Source organism: Oppia nitens, unplaced genomic scaffold (assembly GCF_028296485.1).
Source record: "Oppia nitens isolate AA-2021 unplaced genomic scaffold, nextdenovo-longstitch-racon4-pilon3 scaffold2_pilon_pilon_pilon, whole genome shotgun sequence".
NCBI classification, from domain to species: domain Eukaryota; kingdom Metazoa; phylum Arthropoda; class Arachnida; order Sarcoptiformes; family Oppiidae; genus Oppia; species Oppia nitens.
In genome coordinates this window covers 7,383,418-7,399,913 of record NW_026533210.1, presented here as the reverse complement: position 1 = coordinate 7,399,913, position 16,496 = coordinate 7,383,418, and the positions used below count along the sequence as shown (strand labels likewise).

The 16,496-nt window shown below is 21.9% G+C and overlaps 1 protein-coding gene across 1 annotated transcript in view; it reads right to left on the bottom strand.

The window, feature by feature from the left end:
- LOC128956412 (discoidin domain-containing receptor 2-like) overlaps positions 1-8,166 on the bottom strand; it is a 36,787-nt gene extending 28,621 nt beyond the window's left edge. Inside the window, exon 1 of the mRNA XM_054302149.1 lies at positions 7,955-8,166. Within this exon, the coding sequence (XP_054158124.1) occupies positions 7,955-8,057 (103 nt within the window). The 5' untranslated portion in view covers positions 8,058-8,166. The remainder of the gene's footprint in view (positions 1-7,954) is intronic.
- Between the last annotated feature and the right edge of the window lie 8,330 nt (positions 8,167-16,496).

The following is a 16,496-nucleotide window of genomic DNA, read 5'->3' as shown; positions in this document are numbered from 1 at the left end:
GTTTATGTAATATTTTTGTACATATATTATATATCCTATCATTTGAGATAGAAATAGATAGATAGAGAGGCACAGGTATATTACTAGGAAGGAAGGGTAGAAGCTATGATGATAATAATTGGAGACCACTTTAACATGCAAGTCATACGGCATGACTTGTGTCAGTGACAACAACGACAACACAAACAATGGTAGATATATATGAAAAGTAACTCAAGTTTGTCGACCCATCACATCATTCATGACTTGAGTGCATAACAACTTTGCAGTTATTTTTTTATATATAAAAATATATAGCAATAAATTGGTAGCGGAAATGCACTCATGTTTGTAGTCTATTATTAAATTTATTTTATATAAATTTCTCTCTCTCTCCTTCTCTCACTCACTCACTCACTCACTCACTCACTCACTCACTCACTCACTCACTCACTCACTCACTCACTCACTCACTCACTCACTCATTCACTCACTTATTTATATTATATTTACTCTCTTTCCTATTGCTAGTATAAACATTTGTTTCACACATTAATGAATGTCAGATATTTAACCAAAAATTTCTTTCTCTCAATTGTGACAGAAAATCGGAGACAATATCCGCAAAAACAATTCACACGTTTATTAAGTTAAGTTAAAAGTTAAACCTTTAAATCCTTTTTGTTTTTGGAAAATTAAATTATGAAAAAATTAAACACATATTTATGGGTCAAAATGAGTAAAACATTATATGGATGGGGAGAGAGAGAGAGAGAGAGAGAGAGAGAGAGAGATCAACAACAAAAATCTAAAACCTTATTGTTTTGTTAAGAAAATTGTTAGACAAAAACTGGCACTCAATTGATATCATTGGATCAACGCTTCTCTGAACAGCAAAAACAAACAAAACTGAGAAAAATATTAAGTTTATTGCAATTGGTATTCAACAACAAAGAAACACTTCAAATGTTTAGATAATATATTAAAGACAAAATATATACTGTATATAAAAAATTGCACCTAAAAAATGTTATGCCATTGATTGATAAGTGTTTGAATAGAAATTTAGTTTACTTGATAATTACATCAATTTTTACATCAATTATTATAGATGTAAAGATATGTATATATTATACTATACTGTATGTGTATTAATATTATTATTATTAACAAATACTTTATAGACATAACATTAAACCCTTATTATAAGTCGGTATTGTGTTTGCATAAAAACAAATAGATTTTCCCAGAAGTCAATAATGGCTATACTTATGTATGTTAGCAAAACGCCAACTCTCTAAGTCAATGATAACATACCTGTGACTTTCAATACCCATACAAAATTATTTTTGTATTATAATTTCTCCTCATTTAATAATAATAATACAAAGCCGGGGTAGAGTAGTATTGTCTCTCTCTCTCTCACAGTTTTTCATATGAATGTGCTATCATTTAACTGATCGGCAAGTGTTTCGGCTTTTATATATACTATGAATGTAAGGATTAATAATATATATACAAAAACAAATAATGCCTTCAGAGAAGATGATGGTCTTTGAATTATACATATATGAATCGCCTATAGATAGAGAGATACAAATCCTTTAATGTTAACTTTAGGACTAACCAACAATAAGAAGATTCACAACAAACAAAAAAGATTGACATTTGAATAACTAAATCATAAGGAAAAGTCTGTCTCTCAAACACTACCTCTTTCTCTATCATCAGATTTCTCTCTCTCTCTCTCTCTCTCTCTCTCTCTCTCTCTCTCTCTCTCTCTCTCTTTCTCTGTATGTGTCACTAAAAACAAGACATCTCTCTCTCTCTCTTTTTCTTTCTTTTTCAACACAATATCCGTTGATTCCCAGTATTTAACTCAACAATAGTTTTCATTTAACTGAAAATACTCTACAAATATCCGACTCTTTTATTAAATTTCTGTTCACTTGTTATTATATACTTATAATGTATTAGAAATATCAATATACAAGTGTATTGTACTTTATATTGTATTATACTATGTATAAGGCGTGTGTTTGTATGGTTTGGTTTGTGTTTCGTTAGAGAAATGTATTTGAAATTTAATTATCGCCTCCAATATTATAATAATACAATAAATGTTTAGTTTCACAAACTGATAAGTTAATAACATATTTAATAATAAGCTCATAATAATAGCTTATTGTAGACTATGATGTTGTCTGTATATACAGTATCTGTATATATATATATATATATGATATTATTGTGTTATATCATTGAATATGTATTATATTTTTTTCTTGAGAGAAAACTTTCTTATCTTTAAATTTGATTCAATTAATAATAATTATGATATAATATATACTGTATATTGTGAGAAGTCTGTTATATGTTTCATAAGCAGTCCCACTCTCCCACTACTATCACATAATCATAAATTGATAGCAAATAATAACAATAATATTGAATATAAATATAAAAAGGCGTCTTATATTCAATGTCGGTGCTCTCCAGCGATCAAATAACTGGTATTTATGTGGCAATTGAAACCAATATTGAAAATCAAAAGCCATAATACTATCTGTTACTTAAATAATTGATATATTTTTCAATACAATACAATAGACTCATCTATTTTTATCTTATTTTTATACAATATATATACTGTATATATACACAGTATATACTGAATAATGGCATTCAAAATGAAATGTAATGACGATAAATGCATTTGCAATGAGAAAGACGTTTTTAAAGACAAAAGATAGAGAAAAAACAACGGAAACACTATTATCATTGATCATAAACAATGACATCACTGGCCTATGGTATGGTGTGGTATGGTATGGTGTCTGCACTTGTTTTTGGCCATTCAATCACTCAATAAGCCATTAGCCATAAGACCTAACTTTTTAGCATCAATTATACTCTCTCTCGACTTTTTTTGTATTCCTAGTTTTCCATGTATTTTATATATAAGTCAATCAATTTTGTTGTTTGCAATTGTTTTTTATTTTTTATTTGAAAGGGCACTAAAAATTCAGTGCTTTTTATTTCTTTCACTGAATATTACTTGGATTTACTATTATTTTTCATATCTCAACATAAAAAAATAAAAGTCAATTCATATACTCAGTCATTCACTCACTTACTTAACTTTGCTATGAATTGTCTGAAATATATTTATTTTTATGTTTAGCAATACATTCAATGATAACTAACTGCAAATTTGGCGATTTTTTTGACATTTTTTTCTCTCACTTTTTAGTTGAAAACTCAGGTTTTATGACACTAACAATCAGTTAAAAATATCTATATATTTATTTTTATTTCTATATAACCATTGGACGGCAAAATTGAGTCTCAAATCAGTGTCTACTTGTGCTATGAAATAACCGTATAATTGGATGTACGGTCACAATATTTTTCTCAGAGCTTTCCAATGAAAAAGCTGTGTAATAATACAATTTAATGGTCATACAAAAACTCATACCATACCCAATACACCTAACAAACACTCACACATATATATACAGTACGTACATCCGTATGGCTTCACTGAGATAGTGGTGTTTATATGTGTTTTCACTTAAATACTTAAATTTTTATAACTTATCAGATCGTCAATTGAATTACTATTATCCACAGCTCTATAGCTTTTACAGCCTAAATGCAATAAAAGCAGCACTTGTTTGACTCTCAGATACCCTCTCTCTCTCTCTCTCTCTCTTTCATTTGCTAACTCCCTATCCATATATGCCAACAGTTTTCCTCTTATATATATATTTAATTTTATTACGGTTGTCATCAAACATAACAATTATTGCAATTTTATTGAAACCTCACATATATTTTTTTCGGGAGTCGCTATCAATACAAACAATTTTTTAGTGACTGTTATTAAGCTGTATATAAGCGATATGATGTTATGCCGCTTTTGAAATTGTATACATGAAATAACAACCAAAATAAAATAAAAACAATAGTTACAGGAACTACACTGTATGGTAATAAATTGATAATATTGTATAAATAAAAAAGACAATAATAATAATAATCATAATAATAATTGATTAGACAATCGCAAACAATTGCAAAAATTCTCACTGCTTTCTAATAAAATAAAACAAATAATAATAATAAAAATAATCTAATAAAACAATAATTATTATCAAATATATCATATTTGGTACTAATTTTTTTGTGTTAAGATTTTTTCTCTAATATATTTATTTTGAATATCATATAATAATTTTGATGACACGGCATATTATCTAACTTATCTGATAATTCAGCAAAAAGGGAAATACAGTAATAAAAACAAACCAACATATTTTATAACCATTTTATATGTATGTATTGTAAAATAAAATAAAAAAATTAGTTTAAAAAGAGATAACTTTTTAGTGAAGTAAGTAAAGTTATAGTAAGTGCCAACAATAATGATAAAAAACGGTTAATAATAATTTAATACTTATATATATATATATATATATATTTCAGTATAGATATAAATTGGATATAGTTTTGAAAATAATGTTTAGTGAAAAAAAAATTTTGTGGGAAATTCAATGAAAATGTTGTTTCAATCATTAGGAAACACAAGGCTTTCAATCACTGGAAAAAAATTTAAAAAATAACTTCTTATTTGATAATCGACTGAAACACTGGTTTTGTGAGAGAGAGAGAAACGAAAGTTGTTTCGTTTGGTTTGTATGAAACACAATATATATATATAATATAATAAAAATTAGTGATCCTTAAGAAATGTAATAAAAAAAACTAGGAGTGAGAGTACAGTACAGTAGTATTAAGTATAAACTGTAAAATTTTTACAACACTATTATAACTGGGAAAACTGTTCAAATTATCATCCATTTGGGGTCTATTTATGCCCCCACTGTGTGCTCAATAATAAGACTTTTATATGACTGAGAGGTTTGACTATCACATAGAAAGCCGAAAAATATTATGTTATAAAATGTAATGCCTATGAAAATGAGCCGAAAATTTTAAATGACATCTCTCTCTCTCTCTCTCACTCACTCACTCACTCACTCACTCACTCACTCACTCACTCACTCACTCAGTATCTCATTAAGTTGTTGTCTCCAGCGGTGATCACGTCATGTAAAACATCTCTCTATTAGTAATTAAACAGTCATTGCATTAGCCCTTAACTGTTGCGCCAATAATTTGCTTGAAATACATATTAGACATCACACTCACACACACACACACACACACACACACACACATATATATATATATATATATAAATTTATATATATATATACTGTATATATTTATATATACATTCACAAAATAAAATACGAGAAAAAAACTATTTTTATATCAAAAATCATTTAAATCTCAATCTCTCTTAAAGCCTCCCAATTGAGAATTCATTCCCTTTGAAATAAAAATTGTGTGAAATTCAATCACTTATATACTACACTATATAAGTTATACTAAGCTTTTACATAGAGTTTACACTGCTATTCAAAAGTGTATTGATTTGCGTTTTTTACAACATTTTCATACATTAATAAAAAACACAGTAATAGTTTGTATATTAAACTTTAAATAAATGTATCGATTCTCGACTTTCACTTTCTTTAATGATATTCAAGATTTGTAGAGAAGAGAGAGAGAGAGAGAGAGAGAGAGAGAGAGAGAGAGAGAGAGAGAGAGAGAGAGAGAGAGAGAGAGAGAGAGAGAGAGAGAGAGAGAGAGAGAGAGAGAGAGAGAGAGAGAGAGAGAGAGAGAGAGAGAGACTTTACCTAAAAGTTAAACAAAGTTCAAAAAATTGTATTAAAAAAAGTTTAAATGGAAAATGACTGCAAAAAATGTTTGCTAAATTATATTTTTCAATTATTTTTTCAATGATTAACAACAACAACAATATTGCAAAAACAACTATCTTATGCTTTATCGGTCACATTATTATAATATATTGTTATTTACTTTTTTCTGTGCATTGATTTTAAAACACTTATAAAGTATTATATAATAGATTCAAGAGAAAGGACTGTTAAACATGAATACATTTTTTATATTATTATTACAATAAACATACAGTATTTTACATACAATATATCATATCATTGTATAGCAATTATCTAGTTTTTGAGAGCGCATATAAAATTGTATATATAATTTTAATAATTGCTTTATCTTTACAATGTGTATTAAATATTATAAAACAATAATTTTATTTATTGAAAAACATATAATTTTATATAATTTAGTTTTTTGGGTTTTTATCTCTCATTTGTTATATAAAAATTATATTGTTGTTTGACAGTGCAATCATATCATTATAGTTTGTTATGATTTTATATGTCATTATATTATTAAATCAATATTTAATAAATTATCGCAACAAAAATCTTATCGTTTGGCTCAACAAAACTTTTATATTGAATTAATGAGTGTGTATTCAAACAAAACAAAACTTAGATTAAAAATAATAAAACATATATCATATATAAATATCGTATAATGCATTTATTTAAATTGATGTTTTCATTGAAAATCATTCAAACATACATATTATGAAAACTTTTAATGAAGTCATTCAATGCTCATTATAATAATTATTTCAATAAATTTATAATACCGTATATATATTATATTATATTATATTTATGTTATACTAAACCATTCATTTGATAATTGAATTCAATTTATTATTTTGAATGACTCACTATAACAGTCAAGTAGTATTTTTATTTTTTATACGGTATTATTTACTGTATTATACATATATTTAAAAATAATTTTGGTTGTGAAGTATATTTAAAAAGTTAATCATAAAATATTAGCAGATTTTTTTTTTGCTTAATGTAAATCCCACTTAAAACCACTAAAAATTTATTCATATATATATATATATATATATATATATATATATATTTGGCTAATTATAGTTTACACCAAATATATAATATATTATAGTATAATTTAGTAGTAGATTTATAATGTTTATTATATGCAAAACTTAAACCAAATTTTTATTTTATTTAACTTATCATTACATACAGTGATCTCAATTTATTAATATTACTAAAAATTGATATAATATTGACATTCAAAATTATTCAATAAGATTTTTTTCTTTTGATAACCATATGTTTAAAAAACACCTGAAGTCGGATTATTATAATGTATTTAACCAATAAATAGCATATATCAGTCAAAAAATATTAAAATATTATATTTCAGAAAAAAATCAAATTTATAAATTTATAATTTTTGTTCCTATTATAGGTATATTGAAAGTTGGATAAGTATATACCGTATTCAAAAAAAAATGTTGATTTAATTTAAAAATCAAAAAATATACTTTTTTTTGTATATAATATAATTTTTTCGGTGAATAACTAAAAAATATTTTTTTTGTTATTGAAATGAATTATGTATTTCTCAATTCGTATTAAGGCTTATGACAATCATTTTAGGGAATAAATTAATGTCAAAATTGTTAATTTCATATGTTATTTGGTTATAAAATACTAGTAAATGCTATAATATTATGTTATATTCAATAAAATTTAAAAAATTTGTGTAATTTTTTTTCGTAAGAATACAATAAAATAAAATAAGTTTAAAATTTTTGTAATAGTATACCCAAATAAAAACTTAATTTTTTTGCAATAATTTTTTTATATTGAAAACAATGGTTATATGGGTCAAACCTGTCCGATATGATTAGTAATTAAGTAATAATAATAATAATAAAACCAAAAATAAAAGTTTATTTTTTGATTTTAAAAATAAATATGATAAAATTATCATTTTCTGAAAAAATTGTTTGTTTAATAAAATTATACAAAATTTAATTATTTGTTAATATTATTTGTTTTATGATAATATTTGCAAATTTATTATTTAATTATTAACTGATTATTCATTTCAATGAATAATTTTAAATAACCTTAAAGTTTTTAAAAAAGAGTAAAATAAAAATTTTGTTTAAAAAACATACCTAAGCTCTCTCCGTGAATAACAACAACAAATAATAGTAGTGTTGAGATGATGATCAGCACAAGTATGTGCAGCACAGGTACTGTTCCAATTATCAAGCTCATTTTTATTTATTTATTTATTTAGACAAAACACACACAAAAAAACTATATTGTGTTCAAAAAACATGTATTGTGTGTAAAACAATCACTCAACTTAATGTTGAACTTATTTTTCAATAGATGATGATATTTGAGGTGAAATTTTTGACAGTACATAGCATTTTATATGCCAAACAATTATATATATATATATAAATGCCATAAATAAATGGTTAACACAAATATTATGATTATATTTATATATATTTATTGTGTGTTGTCTTCATGTGGTTAACAGATGTGTACGACTTGTGTGTTGATTAGCAAAAACCATAATAGATTTGGATATAGACTTATAGATAGATATATATATATATATATAAATTGGATATAAATTGAGAGCCGCTGTTTGAACACCCAATAAAACAATTGGAGCGCATATAGTATTAATTAAATTTTATAGCATCAATAATACAAACATATATAACAAATTATTTTTTAAATAAACTTTAATTTAAAAGTAGTCTCCAAATGTATTGGCATTTTTTTTTGTACATAAAACACAAATATAACTTATATAAGAAAATAATGTTTTTTCTTCAATTAAAAAGTTGATAAAACTTTTCTATTATTATTATTATTAAGTTTTATTGCAATGTTTGTAACCTAAGCATCATTTAGTGTATTACACATACACATACCAGTCCTCTTATAATATCATTGACTTTTGTCTATAGAGAGTACACATAACACATACACATTTTGGATAAGCATTGCATTGCATTCACTGTTTTTAGTTTAGTTTAGTTGTGTATGGCTTTCAACTTAGCATTCAATGCAACGAATAATTTCAAATCGTTTTACAGCTCAGGCATCGCATCAGTTGTATCGCTTGAATAGAGTGGTAGCGCAACGTCACAACCAAACCAAGTGCTGCTAACCTGTTATCTACTGGCGCTTAGCTAACAACATACCAGTGCCTTCTTGTGGGTGCCAATTGTGATAGGCTTTAGCACCATTTGGTTTGCCAATAGATAGATATATATAATTTACTTTTTTGTATCAGATATCAGTTTTCTAAATGAAAAAAACTTTATTCAATTGCTATACAAGTTTTGTTTTTTATGATAGTATATATGCAACAAATAAAAAACATCTGTATTTTTTGTTTGTTTGTTATCAATAATTATTGACACAACAAGTAGTAGTAGTAGTAATTGTAGTAGTCTTGGATAAATAATAAAAATTTCAGTTAACTTTTTTTTATTTGCTGCTTTTGTATCAATTACTAAATTGGCTTTTAATTGACTATTTGTATAAACTTTGTATCACTATTAAATTACATTATTAAATTTTATGATATATATTTATTTATCTAAGTTTTATTATTTACATTATATATATTTTTTATTGTATAATTTGTTGCTATTTTTACATATGTTTATTATGGCAATTCATTGATTTTTGTAATAATTGTATACTAATTTTTTTTTATAAATTTAATAGTTTTTAAAAATTAAAAAATTAAATATTAAATATACCAGACACAAATTATTATAAATTTATGTAATAATAATTAACATTAGTTTCTACTACATATAGTTTCTAATTTTACTATTATATTATCTGTTAATAAAAATTAATTGTATTTTATATTTATTTGATAATTTTTATAGTATTTTATTATATTAATTGTAATTTATATATTTATAATATTCATTATTATTAGATAATATTTATCATGTTTTATATAAAACATTTATAATAAAAATTTTTGTTTAATTTTATGACAATAATTATTTTTTAATAGATTACAATTTTTTGCTATTATTAGGACATTACTATTAATGTTTATGAGTAAAAAAATTATTTTATACATTAAATTATGAACAGTTTTCTAAATAATTTTCTAAATCTGTTATTAATAATATATTAAATTTTCATTAAAAAAAACTTTACAAATTATTAAAACATATTAAATATAAATTAATAAAAATTTTGATAAAATTTTAATATCAGTATTTTTTCTACATATTTCTATAATAATTTAAAATGTATATTAAATTATTATATTAAAAAGCAATATTTGATTTTAAGTTAAAACATATTTTAATACTAATTTAAATAATCTTGATGTAAGTTAAATCAATTTTATATTAGATTTTTTTTCTTATTTAATTTCAATAAAAATTTATTACCCAATAAATCAATAATTTAATTTAAATGTGGATTAGTTTTTATTGATTTTTATCCACAAAAAATAGTTTTGCCTTAAACTATTGATTGACACAATTTTATATCATAAATATAGTCTGTTGTATATATTTTTAACGTTTATGACGGGGTCATCATTATTGTGTACATAAAGTCTAAAAAAATTAACCAAATAATACTTGAAAAATAGTAGTCTATCCTATTATAATGAAATATTATTAGTCATAGAAATTAATTTTTAAATAATATTTATGAAAATTATTGTCAAAATCTTAAACATATTAATATATTTCACTAATCTTTAATGTGTGACTAAAATGAGACATAATTATAATGTAATCAACCGGTTATTATTATTTGATAAAATGCCAATTAAACTATCTTTTTAATTTGTAAGTACTGTATAAATATATTTTTTGTTGGTTTCATTTACATCTCTTTAATGATATCGATACAGCTATTTATAAATTAATAGTAAAAATATTTTCACAAAAATAAGCATTTAATGTGATTTATACGCTGCAAACATCCAAATAAGACTTTTTAAGTAATAGAAAGAGAGATATTCTCGATAAGCAAATGAGAACTTAATTTTGTTTTGTGTAAAATTGCCGACCGATTCAATAAAATATTGAAACAAATTAATGTGTTATCACGTTTCACACCAAACAATATTTTTATGTGAATTGATTTAATGTGTTTTCTAGACTATCTAAACAAAAAAAAATCATTATATTATATATGATATAATACTGTATAATGATTAGTTAAAACAAGTTTTCATATATTAAATATATTATATTTTATGCATATATATATATATATATATATATATATTATACTGTACAGTATGTCATTGTATAAAAATTGTTTTATTGGAAATTTATTTAAAAATTAATGAAATTGTACTATAAGTAACATTAGTTTTTATACATTAAGTTATTTTTATAAAAGTATTGCTTTTTACAATCAATATCTTTTTTGCTTGATGAATTGCTTTTAAAAATTTTGTTAATATTTTAAAACAATATTAAATGACTTATTTTTATATTTAAAATTATTTTTAGTTAAATTTATTTCATAGCATAGTATTAAATAAATAAATGTTTATAAAATTCACTATTTAGATTAAGATAGACTTTATATTAAAAACCATAAATGTTAATGAATTAATTATTATTACTAACCAACTATAAATTTTAATATTTACATATATAACATAATTTAGTTATAAAATATTAAGATAAGTAAATTACATAACGTAATGTAAAGATATACTGTAAATATAATAAGATAAAAAAAAGTTATTAAATTTTATTCAAATTGTCCTAAATATATATACAGTATACATACATCATTTTAATAAATGGTTTATAATACATTATTTATAAGGGTTTTTTAGTGTTATATATTTAATATATGTTCATTATTATCATATAAATATATTATTTTTAAAAATATATAAATGATAGATTTGTTGTCCACAAATATATAATTAAAACCAATATTAAATAAATTTTGATTGATTATAAAATTCTACTTTAAAAATGTAGAAAATTAATATAAAAGAAAAAATTATTAAATTTTTTAAACAAGTTTTTACTACAACTCAACCTAAATTTAGTTTATGTATTTATATAACTTAATAAATATTATAGTAAAATATAAAATACATGACAAATTTTTATATGATATTTATAAATATTGTATTGTATAGTAAACTATCGCTTTTAATTATATAAAAAACAAACAAAACTTTTATTTATTCAATAGTATTTTTAATATCATGGTTTGTGTACATTTTTCTATTATAACACGGCAAATACAGTATACTGTATATATAAATATTAAAATATTAAAATTTTAAAAACTACTAAAAAATAAATATTAAGGTTAATATAAAGAATTTTTTAAATCCCAAAATAAACTAATTATTTAACAATTTTATGAATATACTGTATATGTTAATAATGTTTACTTAAGATTCTGATTTTTATTCAAATGTAATTCAATAAAAAAATAAATTGTTTAAATATATATATGCTTTAACTGTTATAACTTATTAAAAATATTTTTTATCACAAAATTATCATTTTAATTGAGAATTTATAATTTAAAATTATTTAGTTTTAATAAACACACTGAATAAACAAAATAACCAGAAATTATAATACAGTTCAATTCAGATAATTTATTTATATTTTTTATTAAATTTATTTGAACTGTTTTAACATTGCATTTTTTCTTATTTTAATACAATTTATATTATAGTAGTATTAAAAACATATATTATAACTTTAATGTTTTTCTAAACATTATAAACATCTGATTGTTTAATATGTCTATGATTTGCATGCTTTATGTTAAATTGTTTATTACCTATAATATGTAATTTATATAAATTATTTTACTAGTTATTAGTTCATTAAATAAATAAGAAAATAAAAAATTTTATAATTTTTAAGTTATAAACATTTTAATTCGTTGTTATTTGTTTTAATTCAAATTGTTTTTTTTCAAAATGTTTAATTAAATAAATTTAAAAATTTAAATTAATTAAAAACTATATATTAATTAATCATTTATATGTACGTGAATTCACGTGAATGATATCACGTGACGACTGTCAACGCACGACGTCCTAAGTGGACATCGCTTGTAGTCAACTAAGAGTTGTCGTCCGAGACGACGACCACAACGGTCTCATCCGCCGCTTCTGACGACTCTCATCGGTCAACTCAGCTATCAGTTCCGCCAGTTTTTAATCGTCGTTGTCCACCATCACTACCGTCGTAGACGACTCAACAAAAGTTAAAGTTATGGCCGAAAAATCATAATATCATCAAATATTACATTTATTTTACAAAATATATATTAATAATATCTAAATAAAATATTTTTCATTTAATAGTATATAGGATACACATTTTGAAATATTATAAATATTTATAAAATATTTTAGCATTTATTATCTATTTTATTTAAACCAATTATTTGTGGCAAACTATTATTTATATTTATATATAAAAATAATTACGTGAACTCAAGTACAGTACATTATATTGAATACCATAACACTGTATCTATTATTTATAAGTATTGTATAATTATATGATATACATTATATTGTATATTTAAAATAAACTATAAAAAATTTCATTAAACAGTGTTATTATCCAACAATTATAATGAAATTCATGCACAGAAAAAAACACTGTGAAAAAGTGGCTCATCTTTTATTCATTAAATTTACTTTAGTATTAATATTATTATTAATTGAGAGAAAAAAAATTAGTTACGAAAATAAAGAAAAAACTGTTTCATTAGATAGTTTTATTAATACAGTATATTGTATAATAACATATACAGTATTTACAATATATGTATACATTCACTGCTACTACAATATAAGATTTTAAGTGTTATATAAAAAATATATTTTTCAATGCATTTAATTAATGAGAATATTAGGTTTAAAACTAATTAATCATTATATTTAATATTATTTAATACCCGTTTCTCACTCTCTCTAACACAGTTGCCGTCCGGTTATATATCATATTGAGATTTCAATCAATTTATTTCTGTATGAAATTGTATTGTTATTTCACAATATAATATAATGTATATTAAAAATTCAAAATTGTTTTTTAATTTTTATCGATCATTTTTCCTCTTTATTATTATTATTAGTTTATTATATTAATTTTTGTTGTTGTTATATTAATTTTCTAATAAAATGAATATATTGTTTAACTATATTGTATTTTTTAAATAAAAAAAATACTTTTCTTATATACAATATATTTGTGATGTGTTATGTATTTTCCTATACAACCAGTTATTTTAAATGGTTTTTTATTATTTTAGTTTTTGTATAGAAATTATATATATATATATTATTTCTATTTAATATTCTATTATTATTATATGTCATTTATAGATATAATATTTGTATGTAAATAAAAAAAATATTTTGATTGATAAAACATATAATTGAAATATATTTAAAATATTTAATATGAAGACCACTGAATAAAGGCTATTAAACTCTAATGTTTTTTTTTTGTTAGTTGACTGTAATCACTGGACCTCACAATATATTTTCTTTTTATTTTTGTTATTATAAACAATCATCTATTTATTCAGTCTATAAACCATATATGATATAATAATAATGCAATTTTTGTGAAACATAATACCCAAAAAAAATTATGAAAAATGTCAAAAACTAACAAAAACAAAATACGAAACCCAAAAAAAACGTATTCACGTAGTATATAATTTTCAGGTATGCTATTCAACTATACACTAATACACACACACCTATGGGTTTAAGGCTATAATGAAAACAACAATACATTTTTTATGATAGTATAATACATAGCATACTACTATAATAACCATATGAAAGTGTAAAAACATTAGTGCATGACATGAAATGTCGAGTTATATTTAAATTGCAAACAGTTTTTCACAATCATTTGTCATCCCTTAATGATGTTTAGAGTTATACGTTTTTTTGTGGACCTAATATACCAAACATTAACTTTCTCAATAGACTATCACAATATTTAAAGTTGTTTTTCTATATATTATTTTTTTGTTATTTAAATAGAGTATATATATAAGGAAATATATATATCAATAATGATGTCTTTTTTTCGCTAATATATCTATAGATTAAATAGTCCATCACTCATGCAATTGACAAATAAATTGATATTTTATGTAAAACTGTATATACTGTATATTGATTGACTGTATACTTCACTAATCGATTGCAATTATTGTAATTATTTTAACTTTTTTATTATTATTTATTTGTTATTTTTGAAAATTTTACTAAATGCAAATTTTATTACCTAAGTTTGGTTGAAATTTTTCTAATTAAAAAAATATCAATATTATTGAATTAATAATATTGTGATAATTAATAAATCAATAAACCAATTAAATATATATAAGAAAAAGTTTAATTTATTACACTTGATTACTGTTATATTATTTAATAAATACTTTTATTTAATTCAAGCTAAAAAATAAAAAGTTTAATTACAATTTTAATAATAAAAACTTTATATAATATATAAGTTAAAAGCTGAATATTTAATATTAAACTTTTGAATATTTTATTTGTATTTTAATTGATATCAATTAAAATTATTTATGTATATCTGATAAACACAATTAAATTATAATGATTTTAATTATGAAGAATTTAATTGCATTTCAGAAAACGATTTTTGTTTTTTACAAAAATGTGTTTTTTATTAAATATTCATGTGTTAAAAAATTTTGTATTTTAATGTTTTTATTGTAATTAATAATTGTGAAAATTTTTCCGCAAAAATACTAATTAATTATATAAACTATTTTATTATAATTCAGGGTTTGGTACCATTTTTTCTGCTTTTAATTTGGTGTTCAATATTTATTTCGTTTTATTATTATAATCATTAATTTTAAATATATGTGTCAAATGATTAAAAATGAAAGTTATTAAACTAATACAATAAACATTATTTAACTAAATTTTTATTTTATTTATGAATTGCAATTAGTTTATAATATTTTTAATATGAATTAAATTATATATATATTTATATATATTAATAAATAAAAATTGCTATTGAGATATTGAATATCAATTGAAAAGCAAATCAAAAATCACTATTATTAGTGACAAATCATTGTCTCTGTACTCGAGATATCCAACAAAGGTGTGATCAAAACATAGTGTTTATCATTTGGATCAATGATAATATAGTCGTTCCTCAAGACATCCATTTAGGAAAACATATTAAAGTTAATAAAAATATATATAAACTTTTTTAAAAGTCCAAACGACACAATCTATCCATATGTCCAAAGATTACAGCATTTATTTAACTAATAGTTATAATATTATTGATTACATTGTATAAATCATATAATTTATTATCAATATTATATTAATTGACAAAATGGATGAATCAATTAGAAATATATTAAAAGATTAATTTAATATCTGTTATACAAAACTTTAATAACATTTACTAATTAATATTTGTATTGTGTTTATACTTTAAATGTAAAACCAAATGACTTTTAATTACAAACATTTAATTTCTAACTCATTATCTGATATGTCTTCCAATTCTTGTGATCTGACGATATAATTATTAGTCATCAATGGTTTGCTGTCATCTAAAACTTTATTTTGTTGACTGACTCCGAATACATCATTGCCATCATCTGATTCAATCA